Source organism: Topomyia yanbarensis, chromosome 1, assembly GCF_030247195.1.
Source record: "Topomyia yanbarensis strain Yona2022 chromosome 1, ASM3024719v1, whole genome shotgun sequence".
In the NCBI taxonomy this organism is placed as follows: domain Eukaryota; kingdom Metazoa; phylum Arthropoda; class Insecta; order Diptera; family Culicidae; genus Topomyia; species Topomyia yanbarensis.
The window spans coordinates 61,972,777-61,995,969 of record NC_080670.1 but is presented as its reverse complement, the minus strand read 5'-3'; the positions used below and the strand labels follow the sequence as shown (position 1 = coordinate 61,995,969).

The window sequence follows — 23,193 nt, the reverse complement described above, 5'->3', positions numbered from 1 at the left end:
CTGATAAAACCGCTGGCAATGATCAACTGTCATGTAAGCTGCTAAAACACGGGAGAGAGGCGTTGGTTAAAGCACTCCACTGGGTGGTTTCAAAGATCTGGGACAAACAGATTTTACCGGAGGATTGCATGGAGGAAGTAATAATGTCCCATCTATAAAAAAGCGTTAAACGGGATTGCTGCAACTAGTTATCGAGCAATCACATTGCTGAAGGTGTTCTCCCAAATTCTTTGTCGCCGCCAATAACCGTTAGCAAGCGAGTTCGTTGAGAAAATTGGCGGACAAACGACAATAGATCGAGTGATATGTGATGAGTATTAGATGCTTTCGAGTCTTTTTGAAACTCGGAAAGGGCTACGGCAAGGTGTGATAATAAAAGCGAGGATGGACACGAGTGGTACGATTTTCCGGAAATCTGTTCAGCTTTCTAGCTTCGCCGGTAACGTCAATATTGTGGTACACAATCTTGAGACGATGGTGGGAACTTACATCCGACTGACGGTTGAAGCAAAGCGAAGTTAACCTTCGACAAATCGCTCAATAGACCGGTTATCCTCTATGGTCAAGAAACCTGGTGTATGCTGGCAGGCGACCAACGCGCTCTTAGTGTTTACGAATTGAGCGTGCTGAGAACGATCTACGATGGGATGCCCATTGCAACAGTAGCTGGCAGAACCATCCATTGTTCGCTCAGCAAAGTTTGGGCGACTGCGGTTGGCTGAGCATGTCGTCAGCATGGTAAACAGCTCAGAAAAAATGGTTCTAGAAACTAATCCGATAGCTACAAGGAGGAGAGATCAGCCCAGATGAAAGGAGTCCTGAGGAATCTTCGTACCCAGCGAGGCGACAAACAGCCATGGACCGAGTGAACTAGAGACAACTTCTTGATACAGCAAAGGACAACGCGGCCTTAGACTGATTGGTAAGTAAAGTATTTAAGTTAAAGTTTAGCAACAAGTTTTCCAACATAAAATAGCACATCTTCAGATATAACCATTTTAGTGATGAATCCTACACTTAGTGCAAAACATATTCATAAGATTTACCTAATGATGCATAGAAAAGTAATAAAATTATGTTTTCATAAGAATAATATGAAAAACATACGACCAACCAATAGCACACAAACACGCTCCATAACAAATGTCTACTACGTATAAATTTTTACGGCAGTCGGTTAAGCCGTTTGGGAGTCCATAAAGCATATACATACAAACATTGACTTTTATACGTTTTAACGACATTCAATTAGCTAGAGATTACTGGGTAGGGAAAGTTATGAAACTTAGAGCCATAGTACTCAAGTGAGAGCAAGGATGTGAAGTAAACAGATCGGAAAACTAGAAGTGGCAGGGTCATTAGAACAGGCTTAATATCGTGCGGGCTTAATTTTTGCCTTCTGATAATGAGGGTCGAGCTTAGGCAGAATAACTACGAATCACTCGAGTTCACTATCATGTGCCTTGATAAAGGTAGACGTATCTATCTTTACCGTGACAACCGGCAAAAATTAAGCCACGCAAGATCACCACTGAAAACCTGTCGACGATTAGCATCAATCTGAATGATGATTGCTGCTGTTCATCTCTGTATGCCTTTTGAATGCCGGGATAGATTTTTATTAGACTATTGTCACTGTTCTCACAGTCGTGGCGGGTTTGCTACATTGTGTAAGGCAGTGGCTGTGTCTAACAGCGGCTACCCACCGCTGCCGATGGAATCCCATCAGTTTCTTTTTCTTTTTTCCCTTTTTTATTTCGACTATGTTAGTCACATTTTCTTTTTTACGTTTGAGTACTATGGCTCTAAGTTTCATAACTTTCCCTACCCAGTAATCTCTAGCTAATTGAATGTCGTTAAAACGTAAAAAAGAAAATGTGACTAACATAGTCGAAATAAAAAAGGGAAAAAAGACATTGACTTTTATATACATAGATAGATAGATTGCGTATGCTAGTCGTTTGAATTTCATACGTGCTTCTTATGATTCTCATAAACATAAGAGAAATGTAAAATATTGTCTTATTATAAATCAAAGATACCTTATGGAACAAGAAATCATAGCCAACCGATTTGGCAAAATAAATGCAGTTTCATAAGATAATCTTAAGATTTACATACGAGCTACTTGTGGCAAAAAATATGCGACGATCCTATAAAATTCGTTGTATTTTTTGCCTGAGTGTACTAGAAATAATCATGGAAAATCAATTATTCAGAAAAGTAGTAAGAAACTTGGTACCTTCAGCAAAGTTTTTGAGAAATTCATTTAAAACATCTTTATTGGAGATATGAAAGCTCTATATATGTAGCATATCGAGATATAAAACGATATTTACGAAATCAGTTTTAAAACCAGTTTTCTTCAATGTTACTGTAAGCTTCAGACACATGGCTTGGGTAAAATTTTTATTTTATTGTTTATTAATAGCAGAAGAGATTGATCATATACAGTAAATTCAGAATAACTCGTTTTGAAGGATTCTTTCACAGATTGTAAATATATTTCGATACCCTGAATATATGGAGCATTCATGTCTTCAGCCACATTACTTGTAATAAAATACTAATATTTACTGAAATACAACTTTTCGTTACTCAATTTGCTTGAGAAAATAATAGATGTTTTACGTTGCAGAAATACTGAATAGCAGTAAGTTCTGCGACGTAAACTGAAGCAGAATCCTTGAGCTTGAATGAGGCGGTGAGGTTTTTATTGAATATGCCGAAGCAAGTGGAGCCGTCAAGGCTTGGCCCGTTTGTGTAAAACCTTTTGTTGCAGTCGACCTCTCGAATTTCACTATGAAAGATCCTTGGGATCACTTGCGGACGTATGTGATCTGGGATTCCACGAATCTCGTCTTTCATTGATGTGTCGAAGAATACAGTTGAACCAGAAACATAAGGGAGATTTTGAAGAAGGATTGATATTTTGTGCCATGCAATCGAAATAAAAGGACATAAATCGGGCTTGAAAATTGAGCTTAGCAAACCTCTCGAAATTTACAATTATTAACGGGTTAAACATATCGCATCGGATGAGCCATCGATATGAGAGGTCTAAAAATCGATTTTGCAGCGGAACGATGCCCGCCTACATTTTTAGACCCATCGTATGAGTCGAGTGCATGCAACCCAAAGCGATACGCGAGCAACAATATTGGATTAGCTCCAGTTTGATGAAATGTATGTTCGCAGCGGAGCAGAAACTCCCGTACTCCATAATCGACAATATCGCTGTTTGGTACAGCCTGATCATGCTCCTGTTATTGTACGGAGAAAGTTGATCCTTTATTGGCAGAAGTGCCTCAGATACCTAATGTGACATCCTCAGGTTCCTTTAGAGCCGAACAAGACCCCGAGATATTTGAAAGTTGAAACCTGAGCAATAGTTTGACCCATTAATTGAAGCTATAGTTATACAAGTTCACGCTTCCTTGAAAATACGACTAGCTCAGTTTTCTCCGTGAATAATTCGATACCCAGCTGGATGGCCCAAACAGACAAATTGTCCAAGGTATCTTGCAATGGTCTTTGAAAATCGACAGCTTTGGGATCTGTAACAAAAGCCACACCGTCATCTGCAAGCTGTCTTAGCATGCAAGAATGGACAAGGTATTCGTCAATGTCATTTACATAAAAGTTGAAGAGAAAGAAGCTTAGCCATAAGCCCTTGGGAAGGCCCATGTAGCTAATTCATGCTGCGAAAAAGCACCATGCGAAAAATGGATGTGCTTTTCAGACAACAAGTTTAACAAAAAGTTGTTTAGAGTCAGTGAAAGACCATGCTGGTGCAGCTTCTCAGAAAGGAGTTTGTTAGAAACTAAATCAAAACCCCCCTTAATATCCAAGAAAACTGATTGATAATTTTCTTATAAAAATCAGATAACTATTTATTTTTAGGAGGTACCGGGCGACTCTTGAAAGAATTATTTTGTAAAAGTCGATTTTCCCATACGAAATCCCATGTAAACTTTAAACCGAGGGCGCAAAAATATAGTTTCACCGATCGAGAATAAATTTGCAGAGGTTTTCTGATACCTAAATGGGACTCAGAAAGTTACTCGGGGCGAAATTTTATTTTTTTTTTCATATAACCGTGTCCCACTCTAGTATTTAGTGCTATAAACTCCTCGCTGGCCCAGTACAGACAATCTCAAAATATTTCGTCACATCCGCTCAATTCAGGATTGCCTATTTTCCAAAAATAGAATTAAACCTTCGCTAAATGTGGTGTAGCAAAAACTGGGGGAGGGTGGGTTTAATCCGAAAAAGTGCCTGGTGATTGAATTCTAATGGAAGAGTATCTGGCCTACCATACCCCAAAACTTTTAAATTGCCGCAAACCTACGGAGAAGTCGATTGAGAAGATTGAGAAGTAGATTGAGAGGTAACGGGGGAGGCACTCCCCTTTCGACTGTCCTGGTTTTTTACTCGTCTGATATGGTCACCCTAACGTAGTTAGGTAGAGCAGAACACGCGAAGGTCACCCGATAAGAGTCTGAGTTGACGTATGTTTTCTTCCCGTCAGCTGCGCCTGATGCTGAATCCAAACGTTTGCACTCCAGTATCTTCACTGGCTTAAGCATGGGGTCTTTGAAACAGCCAGTCCCATATTTCAGCAGGTCCTCACAACTCAGACTCGAATCGGAAACAACCCCACAGACTTCAACCCTGTTAGCTGGAATACACACTCTGTACTTCTTCGTAAAAGGCGCGTAGCCAGCAATATCATTTACCTGATTCAAGCTGTTTACAACCACCCGAAGCTTATCAGGGCGAATTTTCGTTATTACTGTCACGGTCGAATACCGCTCCGTCAGAACTCGAGAAATCTGCAATAGATTCAAACACTTTTTGTCGAAAAAAGATCACGAAAGGTCCGGTGGCCGAGCTTGGAGATACTTTGAGCCGGGGAGCCGATTTTGTTTCGACATCCATCTCACCTTGAGATGAACCTCCGTCAGGGGGAGTCATTTTTGCACGGGCCTATTGTCCAGTTCACGTTAGTATGAGAACCAAGAAGGGGAAACGTAAATGAAAACGATACTTAACTTGTGTGTATAACGATATCCAGACGGCTTACTAGAAATACTCTGCTTCACTGGTCACTGGCCGGATAGCGGTACTCAGAAACAGAAATAAAAAAAATCTGAAATGAAAAAAACTTAAACCTCGACAAGGCACAAGATAAACTTGAATGCGGATTAGCACTATTCTTTGTCGCTATGCACTGCCCGGACTGGAAACAAAACACTTGAGTCTCGACCAGGGTTGTTAATGCGATACATTTTTCACGATAATTTATCGGCGTTACTCGTTAACGATAATGTATCGTCATCGGAAACTCCGTTAACGATAATGTATCGTCGCCTTCATCGTCATCGTCGATAATTGTATCGTCGCTTTCATCGTCATCGTCGGTTCATCGGTTATCGCGATACATTTTGCGTTACTTTCCCGTTTATTGCAGTTGAAGTTGATGCGGTTAACTTTTAATTGTTTAGAAATAAATAACTATTGAAGGACATGTTGTTGGCAGTTGAAAATCAATAGTTTTGGACATTTTCTATGCACAGCGGGGTCTGACGATGCGTCAAAATGAAATTATTTCAACTTTTCGGGAAAATGTATTATGATGAAGGGAAAGTTGTTGGCAATTGAAAATCAATAATTTTGGACATTTCAATACGCAGAAGGGTCCAACGATGTGTCAAAATTGAATTTTTTCAACTTTTCTAGTAAGTTGGTGCACAGAAGAGTCCCAGGTGCACAGTGTTTCCAAGCGGCAAAAAGGTGACCAAAATTGTTTTGACCATGAAGAAAACAAATTTTGAGCTATTGTGCAATTAGTAATTTTTAGCACGCAAAAACATATATTGAAAAAACTAATAAACCACTATTATTAGGCCATTCACAAATTACACTAATTTAAGTCGTGTGGTGATTAACAGATTTTATTATAATTTTAATTTAAACCAGAAGATTTCGGATTTTAAAAAGGAGAATATACATACATATTTCCAACGTTTGATTTCCTTTTCTAGTTAGAAAGCATTTAGCCCCCTTCTCCGTTTCTTCTCTCCACTATGTAACAAGATGCTTCATGCTTCCTTCTTTTACCCTTAAATATGTAGTGTAATTTATGTACGGCGTCATAATAGAGTTTTATTCGTTTTTTGAATACAGTGAAGACCCGTTTTTATCAGCCCCTTGGCGAATTATAGGCTGATAAAACGATGACATTGACAAAATCGGCACATATTTTTTCCTGTTCTGAAGAGACGAAGTCGAAATGCAAACACCTGGACTAACATTTTTTTTCTTTCTTTTTAATAAACCGGAGCGGTTAAAATATTTTTCTTTGGTTCCTCGACAAAGCCTCATAACCCGTTCTGATCATTTAGTAAAAATTTCCCTTAAGGAGGTCTTACAGTACAGTATTATTATTTTTGTATATTTTGCATCTCTAAGATACGAAAAATATGCTAAAGAAGGAATTTACTCGAATTTGACTTGAACGTAAACTAGAGCCCACCAAACGATTTTGATAGTGTTTGTTTTACAGATTCGTATTGGTATTCGTCTGCGGAAATTTGCGGCTTCCGCACCAAAATATTGCTTTTTGGGTATTAAAAATTAAAAATTTGGGCGTTAAAAAATTCTGTATTTTCTTATGCTGAACAACATCTTGGCACATTTTGAAATTCTACAAAATTACCAGGAAAAGTATTCTGAAAAAAGCAATTTTCAGGGGTATATCAAAGAAATCTCCACAAATGTAAATTACAATCGATAGATAGACACATAGTCTTTTCAGCGAAGTTAATACTTAAGATATTCTCAACAACTTTACCAAAGATTTTTTTTTTATTTTCATAAACATAAGCAAAAAACTTTCTTCTCAGCTTTAGAGGGATTAATCACCCAACTAATACTTTTTAAATGCAAAAAATATAAATAAACTTTGCTGAAGACACTATTACTAAAATGTTTTTCGTGGTTCAAAGAATTTCTTTCACTTTTTGCCAATTTGGATCCTCGTGTGAATTGAAAATGTCCAAAACTATCGATTTTCAACTGCCAACAACCTGCCCTTCAATATAAAAAGTTCGCGAAAAGTTGAAAAAAATTCTATTTTGATGCAATACCCAAAACTATTGATTTTCACTTACCAATAACTTCTTCAATATAACAAACTTTCCTCAAAAGTTGAAAAAATTCATTTTGACACATCGTCGAACCCCCTGTGTATTGAAAATGTCCAAAACTATTGATTGTCAACTGCCAATAACTTGCCCTTCAATATAAAACTCTCCCGAAAAGTTGACAAAAAATTCCATTTTGAAACATCGTCGGACACCCCCCCCCCCCCCTGTGCATAGAAAATGTCCAAAACTATTGATTTTCAACTGCCAACAACATGTCCTTCAATAGTTATTTATTTCTAAACAATTGAAAGTTAACCGCATCAACTTCAACCCCAATAAACGGGAAAGTAACGCAAAATGTATCGCGATAACCGATGAACCGACGATGACGATGAAAACGACGATACAATTATCGACGATGACGATGAAGGCGCCGATAAATTATCGTTAACGGAGTTTCCGATGACGTTGACGGGTGGTTAACGTTAACGACGATGACGATTAATTATCGATTAACAACCCTGGTCTCGACCGAGCGCTCGAAAACGAATGAAACCGTGTATTAGATCTTCATGAAAATCAATCAGCTTATGTAGAATATTGTTGCAGTATTGCTGATTAATTTTTAAGAAGATTCAATACACGGTGTGGGAAAAATTGTTTTCTCGTTTTCGTTTTTTGTACCATTGTTCGTTCTTCCTTAAGTGTGTGAAAATCGGCCAACCCTCTTTGAGCAATCGATGTGGCTTTGTTATTTTGAAAGTTGCCGACCGTTCCCGAGACAGCCGGAACGGTCTATGGTCATTAATGTGACCAACGAGATTTTGGCTGGCCGGCAGCGATCCAGACCTTCAATTGCAAGTTATTTGGCAGTCATTTTAGCTAATTTTTGCATTCATCGCGGAATCGGTTTGAACGAAATTTTCTATGTCACCGCACTCCACAACCCGTAACTCCGGAGCCGGGAGATGCATCGAGACGAAATTTCATAGCAGTTTGCTGGGATGCAAGGATGAAAGGTTCATTTGAAATTTAGACTTCTTCAAATCGGTGTATCCGTCTACGAGAAATCATTGGCGGGAATCGAGTGGCTGCGGTACGTTGGTTAAGTCAGTGGCTGGAGGTTGGATAAAACCATCGCGTTGTCAGAATGTCGGATGCCAACCCAGTGAAAATGACAATCCAATAATACAAGAAGGTGTGATACATAGCGAGCAAGGTGGATCGACCATGTTGCAAGGGGTGTACGGAGTTTTCGTGCCCCTACTAGCAACAGACAGCCATGGACCAAGTGAACTGGCGACTACTTGGCTTCTTGATACAGAAAAGCACGTCACGACTTTAGACTGATTGGTAATGGAAATTTACCGCTTGTCACCACGCAGCTTGCTTTTTTTTTCATTTGGAGACCTCAAAAATCTTTATTAACAGTTTTAATAGTGCATCTTTTTATATTGAATTCTATAACATTAAATGAGTACAATTGTGGATAATTTAAACGTCGTTAAAGTTAGTGTCACAACTGAGGTCTTATCGCACTGATCGGTGAATTAAAGGATTTTTTATAATTGTGTCCAAAATAAGCAATGAATCAAATATACAGCGAGAAAGACAAATTACCAAATTACGTTTATCGCAATACTTTTATTCTCCAGTTCCAACTCCTATCATACCCGCTTCCCGCCGTCGCCACACAGTGCAGACAATATTCATCAAGATGCTATCAAAGAAAGTGATTTAGTCTCAAAATCAAAAAATTTCAATATGAATTGTGGTGTATTCAATTTGTCCAATATGGAATTCTTGGACTATATCTAAATGATAATGATCAAGACAGTTTCCGCATTCGACCAGGTGCATAAGGGTAAACCATCCCATCGCAGATGATCGATCGCGTCATACACCGCACACGAACGACTCGAGCGGGAATCGCAAGCGCATTCACTTATAACCCCCAACAACGAGATGCCAGCTGAGAAGATTTAAGCAAGTACCCCATTAGCCGTATGGTAAGAAACAAAACCTCCGAACAGGTCTCCTCAAATCAGCTGGTGAAGAAGCGAAGAATACAATAATTTATGCTCGATTCGATTCACTCTCTGTATCTCTCGTAGCACGTCACGTTCTCTTAGCCCACGTCTCCGGTCCCCATGAGGAACATCTTTCGGTGGTTTCACTCTCGTTTCGTGCCATCCTCGGAGAAGGGGTTCTTTAGAAGTAAGCGGCGGCCGACAAACAGCAAAAAAAAAACTATGCTCACCCATCACCACCGGCTCGCGCCATGCTCCCAAGATTCGCGGGCTCTTCGTGCAATTGCTGCTGGGGGTGGAATCCGCACTTCTTCTCCCAGAATCTGTGCGTCGTCGTTTGCGTCGGGTTTCTCAAGCCTAAACAAACGAAATTTGCACTTTTGTTTAGTTTTCGGTATAAAAGTGACGATTACTCCGATTTGAATATCATTCAGTTAAGTACATCGGTTCAGTTCATTAGATTTTAAGGCACCCAAACCGTTCTCTGTATCGAGAACAGTTTCATCGTCCTGTGATCATCAACAGCAAAAACAACTACGCTAGCTGAAATATTGTGCCGTGCAGCAGTAACATATCCTGCGACTGATTGACACCCACTCACCCAGCGGGAAAACGGAAGGATTCTCCTGCAGATCCCACTAATCGAAAGTAAGCTTACAAGCTTAGAATTGAGTAGTTTTTTTTATTTCGACAAAGTTAGTGGTTAGTGAGAAGTTTTTGTGAACGGTGAACGATTGGTATAAGGATATCCAAGCAAAAGTGCAATTACGGCTGGCTTGATGGCAAAGGAAAATTTAATTTGTGCTTGAACACGTAGTGCTACTAGAGGAAGAAGGAGAACTTTTCTCTAGCGTCGGAACTATGTGACTTTAGCCGGTGCTGTGGTTGTAGTTTTGAAGTGACTTACTTAGTTTCGCCTGGTTCGGTTAGAAACAAAAAAGTTCGTGTTCATGGCTAAAAGTTTGATCCTGGAGGAACTGATGAATGGCGGCTGCGTGTTAAATGTTTTTGGTTGTGGAAATTGATTTGGACATGTCGGCGATGAACTGGGGCAGCAAAGTCAATCGTTGAGTTTTGTGGCTTCTGTTAAAAAACTAAAAATAAACTAATTCGTTAAACAGTGACGAAAACGATACCGTGCAATTTAAAAATGTATTTATTTGTTAACGTGGCTCTAGGGTTTATAGTGCTAAACCTAATCTAGAATACTTTTAAATTTTTCATTTTGATGACAGAATTATGAAAACGATATTTTTTACACCTATTTGTTGGTTTTCAAGAAATAGAATTGGCTCAAATGACACGGAATCTGATGAAGGTGACTCAACAAAACAACATGTAGGACACGGTATCATTCGTATCGATCAAAACCAAGATTACACTTAATTTGTAACTCAGTTACCAAAGTACAAAAGATTTCCATTTTTAGCTTTTTTCAGCATTTAAAATAAAATAAACAAAAATTTACAAGCTTTCTACAATAAATGTTTCTAAGTACTAGAATGGATCTCAAATCCGAAAAAGACGGTCAGCAGTATGTACTAGCTTTCGACAACGTTTTCGTCCCAAAGTTTCTTCAGCAAAATTCAGCAATGAAGTTTGATATCGTATCTAAATCGATCAGCACATCACCTTTTTTAAGAGAACCTCTTCACCAGTGGCTGATAAAAAAGGTTTTTTAGAATTTTTTTTCTTATGAATTAAAACGACAAGAGAAACAAATGAAGTTTTGCGTATTTTTGAACATATATTTATTCAACAAAAAGCTCAAATTTCGTGCAAGATTCAGCTCGCAATTTTTACCTGGAACAAAAATGTGAAATACTTCCTTATTCGGAAGGCTTTTCTGCACAGGATAGACTATGGCGCTTGAAAGTTCAAATTTAAAATATTTCAGTTATTTCTACATATTTTTCAAAAGAAGGTTATAGTATTCGCTCAAATTTTGAAAGCTTTTTCCGAGGCCCAGCGGGCCGAGTTTCATATACCAATCGACTAAGCTCGACACATTGGGACAATGTCTGTATGTATGTGAACTAATGCCATGTAATTATCTTAACAGTGGCTGAACCGATCCTAATGAAAATAATTTCAAATGAAAGGCCTGGCGTGACCGTTTGACACTATTATTTTTGCTTTTGGATATGTTGTTTACTTGATGAGATATAGGTGATTTTGTCCAAACACGATATTTGTTTTTTTTTTGTTTATTTGTGGACCAGGGAAAAGCCCACTGAAGTGAAGCTCATTTTCGCCTCTTCTCCAGTAGGCATAAAACCTTCTCATCTTTTCATTGTCAACAGGCAATATACTAACCCTAATGACAAAAAACTAATTACTATACAATACATAGAGTATAAATAATATACAATGATAGAACATACAAGTAAGTTCAGTACCCAATAACTATGTCTAACACCAACTCAAAAAGAGATACTTGCTTACAACATAATACAAAAAGTATTAGAAACGATAGCAACTGGACAGTGGATATGACCTCGGACGGGACATGCGAAGACGGCTTTCTTTTTCCCCCTCAATTTTGTTGTTATTGTGCAGGGAAAAAATCGTTTGTAAAATAATTTCAAGCAAATGCCAATAATAGTGTTGTGCCGATGGGGAGAAGATTTCAGCCGATGACTCAAACATGACATCAATAATGCCATCGTTTGTATGAGCTGTGCAAAACAACATTAACCATAACTGCCAAGCAGAATAATACAATTGTACGTCAGCCCTTGCATTTTGTATATTTGGTTCTGTGTACAAAAATTGCATTTGAAACATATGTAAAATATATGTTCGTAAAACACTTTACGTATAGCCTGGATATAACAATACTACCCAGACACTATTCATTTCAAGAAAATGAAAATCACCAAGAATGATCCGGTTCACGATTGCAGGCCATTGCCAGTTCGCGGTGACATTTACTTTTTCTCACTTTGCACATCCCATCCCAGGATATGACTTCAAAAAACTTCTTTTTTTATGGTGGCTCGGGACAAATTAAATTCGAAGGCATCAAAGATTTGGTATCTTTTTAACACATAACTTTCGAACAAAGTAGTTTAATTGCGCTATGTGCTTAGAATTAGAAAGTTTTGAAATACACTTCTAAAAAGCTATAGGTTGTCAAAAAAGCCGCTCACGTACGGCGGAGATATTAAACTTTTCATATTTTTATTCTTCACTAACCAATTCCCATCAACTAAAAATGTGACCGTTTCATACAGAGCATTTCATTACTGGAGATTTAGGGGAAAAACTAAACCGATTTTGAGTATCGGGGTATGAAAACACAAGAGGAATTCCACGAAGATCCGTCCGAAAATCTTTAAAATTGTGATCGACCATCTCAGATTCTTACGAAACTTTCCACCATATTAATTTATGATTTATGTTATTGGAATGCCTTGAACACTGCGCTCCATGTCACGACAGACGTGCGCGCTTAATTTAGCATATCGGGTAATTTTTCACGCAGTATTTTGATTCCCAAAGACGGCAGCTGCCCATTAAAATCAGTTCCTTGCTACTCAGGGAAACGAGGCAGAACAGTTTATAGCCACTAGCAGTATTCCGATGTTCGTTTTCAAAGAGAAACAATTAGATAGATACTTACAACCAACGCCTACAAGAACAGCAACATCACCAGCATCGAAATGGCGTTCACGAACGGCATTCACGCGAATGAGTAGATACAGAACACTAGATTAAGATTGTCGCTGGTGTTCCCATTGTTTTCGCCTCGGAACATGTTTGTTTTGCTTCCGGTATATATCTGTCAAAGTATCGAAAGTCTCTCTAGTAAAAGTCTTTGGTCCGCGCTTTTGGTACACGCAGAAAAATATTGCCTGCTTTTAACCACAAACCGTTTAGTTGAACTTCAAATTGAGTTTGCCTATTTTTCATTTCAGTCTCGTTTATTCTGCTGTGATTTTTATGCATGCAAGACCGAAAACGTCCAATGCATAAAATTTGCATAATAGAAATATAAAACGAGAGGCAAACAGAAAAATGATGTAATATCTGCTATGTAACAAATTTCTATGTGGCATACTATTATAATTTCATTAATTTTCACATGATATCTATGTGTGACAGGTAATTTTTATCTGCCACTACAAATTGCAAAAAAAATGTGTGAAATCAATATATTCAATATAACGAATTTTCTCGGTGTAAATTTTCGACTGTTATTGTTATGAAATGAAAGAGTTTGTATATACCGCAAAGGGAAATGAAAATTTATCAAAATTCAGTACAAGTTTAGACAATTTGTGCATTCTAATTAGTGAAAACACATAAGCCAAGAATGGCCATTGTTTTGCTGGCTAAAAGAAACAAAAATGATTAGTCGCTATGAAACGACGATAGAGGATTATTTTTTTGCTTTTTTTTTATTTGGCCCATTTGACAGGTATATCCCGTAATCAAAACAATGATGTTCCTACCACTGATGCCAGCGACAATCCTAATCTAGTGTTCTGTATCTACTCGCGAATGCGATTCATTAAATTATTGCGTATTTCTCATGATTCTAGACTCCGAAAATTCGTGCGAGTGTGGACTCACAGCCTACACGAAAATGTTCTGAGGAGAATGGCATATGAAGGAACCTGTGCTGTAAGTTAGTTTATTCTCTGTCTCCTAACGCTCTCACTCTCTCGAGCTTGATTTCGGCTCTCGTTTTCAATCTGTTCCATGGTTCTTTCAGCTATTGCCTTCCGATAAATCTTGCACCGAAAGCCGCTCGGCAGATAAGTTGAATTCGCATTCAGGCGAATGTAAATTTTACAACCTTGCAAAAATCAGAGTGAATGTAAGGAGAGTGAAGACAACTGTCATGATTATCCGTCAGTGATATTCCAAACGAACAAACGACCTGCCAAAATACATGAATTTGACTCGTTTGGAATGACACTGACAAATAATAATTGTTCCAATTTTGACAGTGTCATCACTCTCCTTATATGCACTCAGGCAAAAATGAAAATAACCTCATTCGTGCGAATTGGAAAGGCAATCTCAGAAATTTAATCACGCATTTGGCATGGGATCTAAATAACGGAAAATTTGTCACCGTTATTTCTCCAAACTGTCAAAGTGAAACTTCTGATGCTTCTAATAATACCAGCAGTCATGCCCGTGCGCAAGGGTAGCGTTTTGGAGGTTCAAACCCTTCTCGTGAGAGTTTATAATTATTTTTTAAAAAAATATTAGCCTTAGAACGGTTGTACGGGGGTGCATTTGCATTGCTGTGGGGTTATTTGCAATCCCTGTTATTTCGTTACGGTTTATTTTAACTGCAAGCAGTCTTTATTACAAATCAATTTGATTATTAAACTTCCATTCAAGCAGGGTCAAGCTATTTGTTTCACTTGACCAACTTAACAGTGCCCGCTTAAAGTTTGTCTGGGGTACCACACAAAATCGCTTACGCTAGTATTTTGTTATGTGTATATAATTCGGAAAATGTATTATATCTTTTTTTAAAAGCATAATATTTATACATAACGGGTGCTCAATAAAAAATGAGAATTTTTCAGCCACAAAGAAAAATTCAACGAATTCATTTCAATTTTTTATTGAAAAAATAATGCTCATTCTTCAAAAAAACGTCAATGAATATTGGAGAAGGGGCCCTGCTCAGCCGTCGCGATGCTCTTACAAGAGCGCTGGACGGCACTGACGTCCATCTTCCGGATACAATTCCGGATCCTGGTGGTCAACTGCTTCGTATCCTTGGCCCGACAATTATATTTGTACACTTGTACACTCGATGGGAAGTCACTGGGGCAAGTTGGTCGGGTTCCTTGCTTTCGGCATGTACGGTATCTTTTTCAGCTCAAGATACTCAAGCGTCCTTTTGGCGTAATGGGAAGATGCCTTGTCCGACCAGAAGACGTACTTCCCATCTGCATGATGCTCCTTTAACCCCTTCATGCCCATGTTGTTTGTGGATAAAAACGTTTTTAAACATCTATAACTTTTGATTAAGGCAAAATTTACTCACAAAAACAAGTAAGGCTAATAAATGTGACTATTGCCTTTCATTTGAGTATTAATAGTTTCAAGGACCAGCTCTAGAACTGAAGTTATTGCAATTAATCTGGTTGGATTCCGATGGGGAGCAGTGCTGCCAGGAACAGTTTACGTTGACGACGGAAAATGAATTTTTCATATATCTTCGTTATGTTGCAACATAATTGATTTTGATAAAACTTATCAATTGAGACTGTCTTTGGCTACATTATCCACGTAATTGGACTATTGTAAATATTCTAGAAGAATATTGAGCATTGGAAGGTAAAAATTGAGCAGCTTCTAGTATTGCGAGAGAAGCACCTATCTTTATGAAAAAAGGCTTTTCATGTTTCTTGACCCCACCGTTTTCAAGTAAAAATAGTTTTGAAACCCTACATACACGAAAAAAAGTTGGGCATCAAAGGGTTAAATAGAGGGTAGGATGTCTCAATATACCGAACCTCTAGCTTCTCTCGTTAGAAACCTATATATGCTTTTTACTAAAAATAAACTATTTTTTGAGTATATATTACAAGTTATAAAAAATGGTATTTGCCATTTACTGGTCATCTATACTACAAAGCATGCTATTTCATATGACAAGAACGGAATTTAATTTTAAGTTGCCTGATCGAAGATAATGCTATTTGAACAAGTAAAGGTAAAGGTTCTAATAGCTTTAAAAAGAAAAAAATTTAGTAGTTGGTGTTTTAAAGCAAATTATGTGCCCCAAAATATTCTTCAAATTGTCCAAATGGTAAAATAAAAACTACAAAAGTTATAGAAACAAAACCGGTTTTAAAGGAACACACTACAGCTTACATTTTGAATTCTTATGCAATGGAAAGTATAAAAACTAGAGCTTGCACGGCTTTAGCAAATTTGTCCAAAATGGTTCTACAAATTCATCGAACACAGTCAAGCTCTATCTCGAACCGTTAAAAAGTTCGGTTTTAAATATTGCTAAAATTTGAACCACCCTAGTATTTGTTTAAAAAAAGGGAAGTGCCTTGCAAAGTACAACAACTTTGTCAAACATTTTGTAAGGCTAAGTCAATTAATTCTAGCAAAAATTTAAAATTCCCCTAAATTTACTTTCTGGACCACTAGGCAATGTAATCAATGACGTTTCAAAGTTACCGACGTTTTTGTGGGCTGCTCCACTGACACAACCGATTCTAACTAGAATCGGTTGTGTCACTTGTCAACGGTTGAGCCGGAATACTAACTGGAACCAGCCGGAATTCTGGCTGAACTTTACTGGGTATCAGAATATTACTAGGAAATGTGGGCAGATACGCGCAGAAATCTGGCAAGACTGCTCAACCAAGGACTGACAGAATAGTTTCTATCGCTGAGAAATAAAAATATGCAGGGTTAGCATACTTCCTCTTCCCGTCTATTTTAATCTGCTGTGATTTGTATACATTTTCTAGCATATACTTCTAGTAAGCATTCAATGAGTGGATAGACCGAATATGTCCTATGTATAAATTTTACAGCAGAAGAAACGAGAGGCAGATAGAAAAGTATGCTATTGATAAATAAATAAAGTTCTGCGTGTACCTGACACGAGATATGCGAATAGCACCGTTCCGTCAGGATAAGTTTAAGACTTTTCCCTTGTACCCATTCACACGTGCCGGACGTCTAAACGTTTCGTGCCGTTCGTGTTGTGTGTGAATGCTTTCATTTAAGTGCATGTAACTAATCTTGACGGTCCGTACCGGTGACGAAAGCCTGATGTATCGTGTGAATAAAAAAAAAAGATCGCAACATCTTGTTTTGAGACAAATTTGTACGTTTTCGCTAACACAGACTGGCACAGATTTTAAAATGGGCCGCGCACAGAGTTTTCAAAATATTACCTGGCATCCCTGTTAATGACTTGCGAACAACTTCCTCAAAATCGTCCAATAACGAACGCCGTCAAATAGTGAATCAAAGGAAGACCCACACTTAATTTTGTTCTATGCGATATAAGCATTTTTTTTAACTTTTACCGAATTTTACACTGCTGAAAACAAAGCTTTCGAAGAGATTTCAGTTCAAGTGACGTTTGCTATCGCTGTAATTATTGTCACTTTGCTGGGAGCCAGTAGAAAAATTGTATTGACTGTTCGACTGGGCAAAAATTACCGAACTGAATTGAGTTTGCGGTACAATTTATTATTTTGTTATCTCTCTAATAAAGACTTTTGCAATATAGATGATTACTGACAATATGCATACTTAGTAATTTTGCACATTTAGCCGAATTTTAGAAGCAGATCGCTTGTGGTGCCTTTTTAAAAATCTTCAGAATCTTTTTGCTGAGATCTCAGTAGAAATACTATTTTATAACTGAGACTCTGAAAATATTTCGCCGAAAATCAGGAACCAAATGCCACTTTACAGAGCTATTAGTTAGATTTCAAATTTGCTGACTAGACGGCTGTTGGGAAATGCCGAGCTGAATTTCTCCATTACAACGAAAAAGCAGATCACCCACCTACCCTCAACCTAACCTGCCGAACACCTCTGAACTATTCATCTAAAATGTCGTCAGTTCAATTAATTCCTAATCTCGCGGTATCATCTCTTGATTACTGAATGATCTCTTAATAATAGACACACTATACCCAATAAGAAAATTAGTTAGCTTAATTTAATTTACACCCTTCCGGCCACCTGCCACCATCACCAGGTAGAAGCCAAGCTGACCAACTTTAGAGTGCCGATCTGGGCACGACCGTTTGCACGGTTGTTATTTTTCCATTCCACTGCTGCTGTTATCCAACTTGGCCTACTGCGCTTTAACGAGTCTTGGCAGCGAGCGCCATGGCGAGACAGACATAAAATTATTTTGTACCGTCTGGTACCTTGTTAGAGGATCCCCACCTACCGCCTCTACTGGCATGCTTCAATTGGAGGAAGATTGTTGTGAATATTAAATCCAAATAAAACATAGCGAAAATTGTCGACAACAACAACAACAGGCGAGTATCGGCGGCCAAAGCTTTATGGAATCAAATAAATGAATAGTAGGATATTATTATGGACAATAAACAAATTACTTTTCACTCAGTTATTTGTCCCGGTTTTAATTGAACATACACTTTAACATGGATATGTCAATGTCGATCCTAATTATCATAGATTAGATTGTTAGCTTTTGTGATTAAACTTCATAGACCAATTAAACTTTGAACGCAACAGTATCAGTATTCCGAGCTTACGATTCCTTAATTTATTCCACGACTAGAAACAGTCCCACAACCCTTACCCCTACTAATCTCATCAACCATTTTTTCCGCAATGATCTTTAAACCCGCAGCATCTGGGTGCTGTCAAAGCATAAACGCAACCTGGCACCGTAGCCCACTGCTATGTCTTCCGCCAAGTGGAAGATGCACCGTCACCATGATCTCAGCAGACCTCGTTTCCCGTCTCCCCCTTTCAACCATGATTGCGGTATGATCCTACTGGGACCAACGAGGCTGAGCAAAGCGTGACTGCCAGAGGTCTTTCCCATCGCTAACTGCACTGATGAGACCTCCTCTGTTTTTGCTACTGTTCAGATACGACCGATTGAAAGTGGAAACCGTCCAAGCGGGAAAATCTCACCTACAGATGAAAACACACATAACAAAGCGAAAAATAATTCAATTTGACAGCATAATTGCACATTTTTGCGTCACGATAGCATCAGGCGACGGATAAACGCATCGTTCTCGTCTACGTCTCGTTGTGTCTCGCTTGCTGGTTTATGAAAATTTCACCACATTGAGTACATACCAGAAGATGATACTGTACACGAAGCACATCACAACAGTTAGTATTGCATAAGTCTCAATAATTCATCAATTTTTGTGTGTTAGCCGAGCACTCAGATTGCTGCTACCTGATGCCAAAGGTAATGATGATTCTTCAACTCAAACGTCATGTCGAACGATCACCAAGAAATCACGTAAGATCTAACTTGATACCTGCCACACTTTTTTCGGAGAGGTTATGCAAAAAAATAACAATAAAGCACATGTAAACACACTGGCATCTGGGTTACGATCGTAAATATCAAACATCTCGTCAGAATCGTTGCTTGGTTGGAGTACAATCGGTCTTTCCGAGCAGATCGCTTTGTAGGAGGTAGAGGGTTGCATGCACAGATTCTTATCAGACGATTATTTCCTACGTCGTGACGATTAATTGTAGGCCATACCGCAGATGGAAAGGTTCAATCCATCACCTGTCAGCAAATCTCACTACTCTGACCTCGTGTGAGCGGAAATCTAATATGGTTCCTCTTTCTATCGTCATTCCAGACAAACATGAAATTCCAATGCAGGCTATCAGCACTTTTTGTGCTGTACTGTGCCCTCGGACCAGCATTCGCGGCATCACTCACTAAGCGAGAGGCACCTCTTCCTGGCGGTAGCTATCTGCCACCGTCAAGCGGAGGAGGTGCAGGTGGTTATCCACCTGCTGGACCGCCAAGCGGAACCTATGGGCCCCCGAGTAATGGTAACGGAGGTGGTTATCCGTCTGGCGGAAGTTCTCCATCGCAGCAGTATGGTGCACCAACGCAGGGTGGCGGCTTCGGAGGACAAACTCCTTCTCAACAATATGGAGCACCATCCATACCATCTCAACAGTACAGTGCTCCATCTAACGGTAACGGAAACGGTTTTGGACCACGTCCACAAGCTCCATCTCAGCAATATGGCGCTCCATCTCAAGGAGGCAGTTTCGGCGGATCATCTCCAGCTCAACAATACGGTGCTCCATCAGCTCCATCACAGCAATATGGTGCTCCATCAAACGGCTTCGGTGGACGTGCACAAGCACCTTCCCAACAATACGGTGCCCCAAGTAATGGTCATGGCTCGCGGTAAGCTAATATTTACATAGTAATTTGTTGTATTAATAAACATTATTATTTATATACAGTCCCCAAGCCCCATCTCAGCAGTATGGTGCCCCATCTGGGGGTGCTCCTTCGCAACAGTATGGTGCCCCATCTGGCGGTGCTCCCTCTCAGCAGTACGGTGCCCCATCTGGCGGTGCTCCATCACAACAGTATGGCGCCCCATCGCAACAGTACGGTGCTCCAAATAACGGAAACGGTGGATCTCGTCCACAAACTCCTTCGCAACAGTACGGTGCCCCATCTCAGCAACACGGTGGCCCAAGCCATGGAAACGGTGGATCTCGTCCTCAAGCTCCATCTCAACAGTACGGTGCCCCATCTCAGCAATACGGAGCTCCAAGCAGCGGAAACGGTGGATCTCGCCCTCAAGCCCCATCTCAGCAATACGGTGCTCCAACCGGGGGTGCGCCCTCTCAACAGTATGGAGCCCCAAGTAACGGAAATGGACACGGTAGCGCTCCCTCTCAGCAATACGGTGCTCCATCACAACAGTACGGTGCCCCCAGTAACGGAAATGGTGGATCCCGTCCACAAGCTCCATCTCAACAATACGGTGCACCATCCGGTGGTGCTCCATCCCAGCAATACGGAGCCCCGTCTGGCGGTGCACCATCCCAGCAATACGGCGCCCCATCCAGTGGTGCTCCTTCCCAGCAATACGGAACTCCAAGCAATGGCAATGGTCATGGCTCCAGTGGTGCATTCCGGTAAGTGGTTAATAATATGCAATTCACTACGATATGACTTCAATGACCTGTGTAAATTTTATTAGCCCACAAGCTCCTTCTCAGCAATACGGAGCTCCATCGAGCGGTGTACCATCTCAACAATACGGCGCGCCGGCTCAGTCTCGCCAGTCCGGACCTCCGGCCACTAGTTATGGTGTTCCAGCTGGTCCTTCCAATGGAGGACGTCCTTCTAGCCAGTATGGTGCCCCTGCTCCAGGAGGAAATGGAAATGGATTTGGAGGACGCCCAAGTCAACAGTATGGAGCACCATCGTCTGCAGTGGGCCGTCCTTCGAGTCAATATGGAGCACCCGCTCCAGGAGGTAATGGAAACGGATACTCTCCATCTCAACAATATGGTGCCCCGTCTGCAGGTGGCAATGGAAATGGTTTCGGAGCACGCCCATCTCAGCAATATGGTGCCCCAGCTCCATCCAGTAACGGAAATGGTTTTGGAGCACGTCCCTCTCAACAGTATGGAGCACCGTCTTCCGCGGTGAGCCGTTCTTCAAGCCAGTACGGAGCGCCTGCTCCAGGAGGAAATGGAAACGGACATGGACCATCTCAGCAATACGGAGCACCGGCTCCCGGTGGAAATGGCTTCGGAGCTCGCCCAAGCCAATCCTATGGTACACCATCCGCTAGTTCCAGCCGCCCTTCTTCTCAATACGGCGCCCCAGCTCCGGGTGGTAATGGAGGAACTCCATCTTCACAATACGGTGCTCCTGGAAATGGACATAGTGGCTCTCCTTCTTCTCAATATGGAGCCCCTTCAGCACCATCTCAGCAATACGGTGCTCCCAGCCAATCCTCATCTTCCCAATTCGGTGCCATTTCCGCTCCATCTCAACAGTACGGTGCCCCAAGTAACGGTAACAAGCACAGCAGTGGAGGTTACCAATCGAGTGCAGCAGCCGGAAATGGATTTTCGCAAGCCTCGTTCTCGGCCAGTAGTTATTCGTCGAACGGCAATGGAGCATCTTCTAGCAGCGGATACAGTTCCGGTAAACCCGAATCGTCCATTCCAGACACCATTCCACAATCATACACTTCAGGTGGTGGCTACAATTACTAAGTACTGACCAAACTTTAACCCTCACCGCCTATCAAACACACTGATCGTGACAAGCCCAGATTGAAATGTGCCGTAAATCATAGCGTTATACTTACTTTACTATCACTTTTGAATAATTCTGTTTCCCAATGTACAAACAATTTGGCCCCCCTTAAAATGAAACAAAAAACTAATCGAAATACTCCCGTACACTTCTCAAATGCTGTATGCCAATGTGAATATCTTGAACGGAACTATGTTTTAACTGTTTATTATTAATTAATTTAAATTATTGTAATATTATAGGTTAGATTTATGTTTTGCATGATGTGAAACACAGCTTGAAAGAAAGAACCAGAAGTCTTGACAGCAGGAAACCGAGCGAATTGTATAGAAAGGAAAGTACGAATGCTGTAGGCAAGATTTCAACAACGCAAGCTAGCTCACACATTTTGTACTGATGCACGAGGCAACGCATACGCGCGCAAATCGACGATACGTATTATGCATTTACTGGCGCGAGATACGTATCAACGCATTTTCATTCATTCGCAAACGGGTTGATTTGGTCCGAAATTTTGGATTCATTTTGTCTTTGCATGAAATTGTTTCGCAAATAGTTGGACAACACGTTTGTAAGCAGGAGCACAAGAGAGAAAAAACAAGAAAAAAACGACAAATAAAACAATGCATTTGCAATCATCATTTTCCTCCAAAATTTCGCGTGTGTTGGTGCATTGAGCAGGATATCCGAATCCCGATGTTGTTTTTTTATAGGAAGAATCAACATTAACAGGTTGTTGCACCCAATTACTGGTGGAATGGTCATACACACCAAATTATGTTAGCTGAATGTCAGCAAAACGTTGCTGAATTTTCATCAGCTGAAAGATTCAGCCTTTTAAGATGTCAACAAATAATTTTTGTTCTCATTCGACCGATTCATTTGGCTCAAAATCTTAAAATCAACAATTGTCAAATTGACAGCACAATTTCTGAATTCTCAGTATTTCCAGCTAGATTGCTGTAAATTGTAACAGCTGACTAGTTCAATCGGTGTTACTTCTCAAGGTCGGCTTTCCCACTGCTGCTTTAGGAGGACTCACAACCGATTACTTACCGCAAACCAAATAACAAGGCAGATCGACAAACAGGAAAGACTTTAAGGCTCAGTAGAAAAAGAAAGTTGACTAACATACATTCATTTTACTTATTTAAGTAATTTAACATATAGGAAATGGGGAAAAGGGCATTGATGCGGCCGAACTGGAACTGATGGGGCACGGGCGACA

The 23,193-nt window shown here is 40.0% G+C and overlaps 1 protein-coding gene across 3 annotated transcripts in view; it reads left to right on the top strand.

The window, feature by feature from the left end:
- LOC131677767 (pro-resilin-like) overlaps positions 1-22,685 on the top strand; it is a 145,737-nt gene extending 123,052 nt beyond the window's left edge. The window contains exons 1-4 of one of the 3 annotated variants that reach the window (XM_058957795.1): positions 9,571-9,829; positions 19,516-20,081; positions 20,141-20,827; positions 20,893-22,683. In XM_058957795.1, coding sequence (XP_058813778.1) covers positions 19,522-20,081; positions 20,141-20,827; positions 20,893-21,922 — 2,277 coding nt within the window. In that variant the 5' untranslated portion in view covers positions 9,571-9,829; positions 19,516-19,521 and the 3' untranslated portion in view covers positions 21,923-22,683. Of the gene's footprint in view, positions 1-9,570; positions 9,830-19,515; positions 20,082-20,140; positions 20,828-20,892 lie in introns of those variants that run through there. The other 2 variants (XM_058957793.1, XM_058957796.1) reach the window with 2 other exon arrangements.
- Positions 22,686-23,193: the final 508 nt, after the last annotated feature.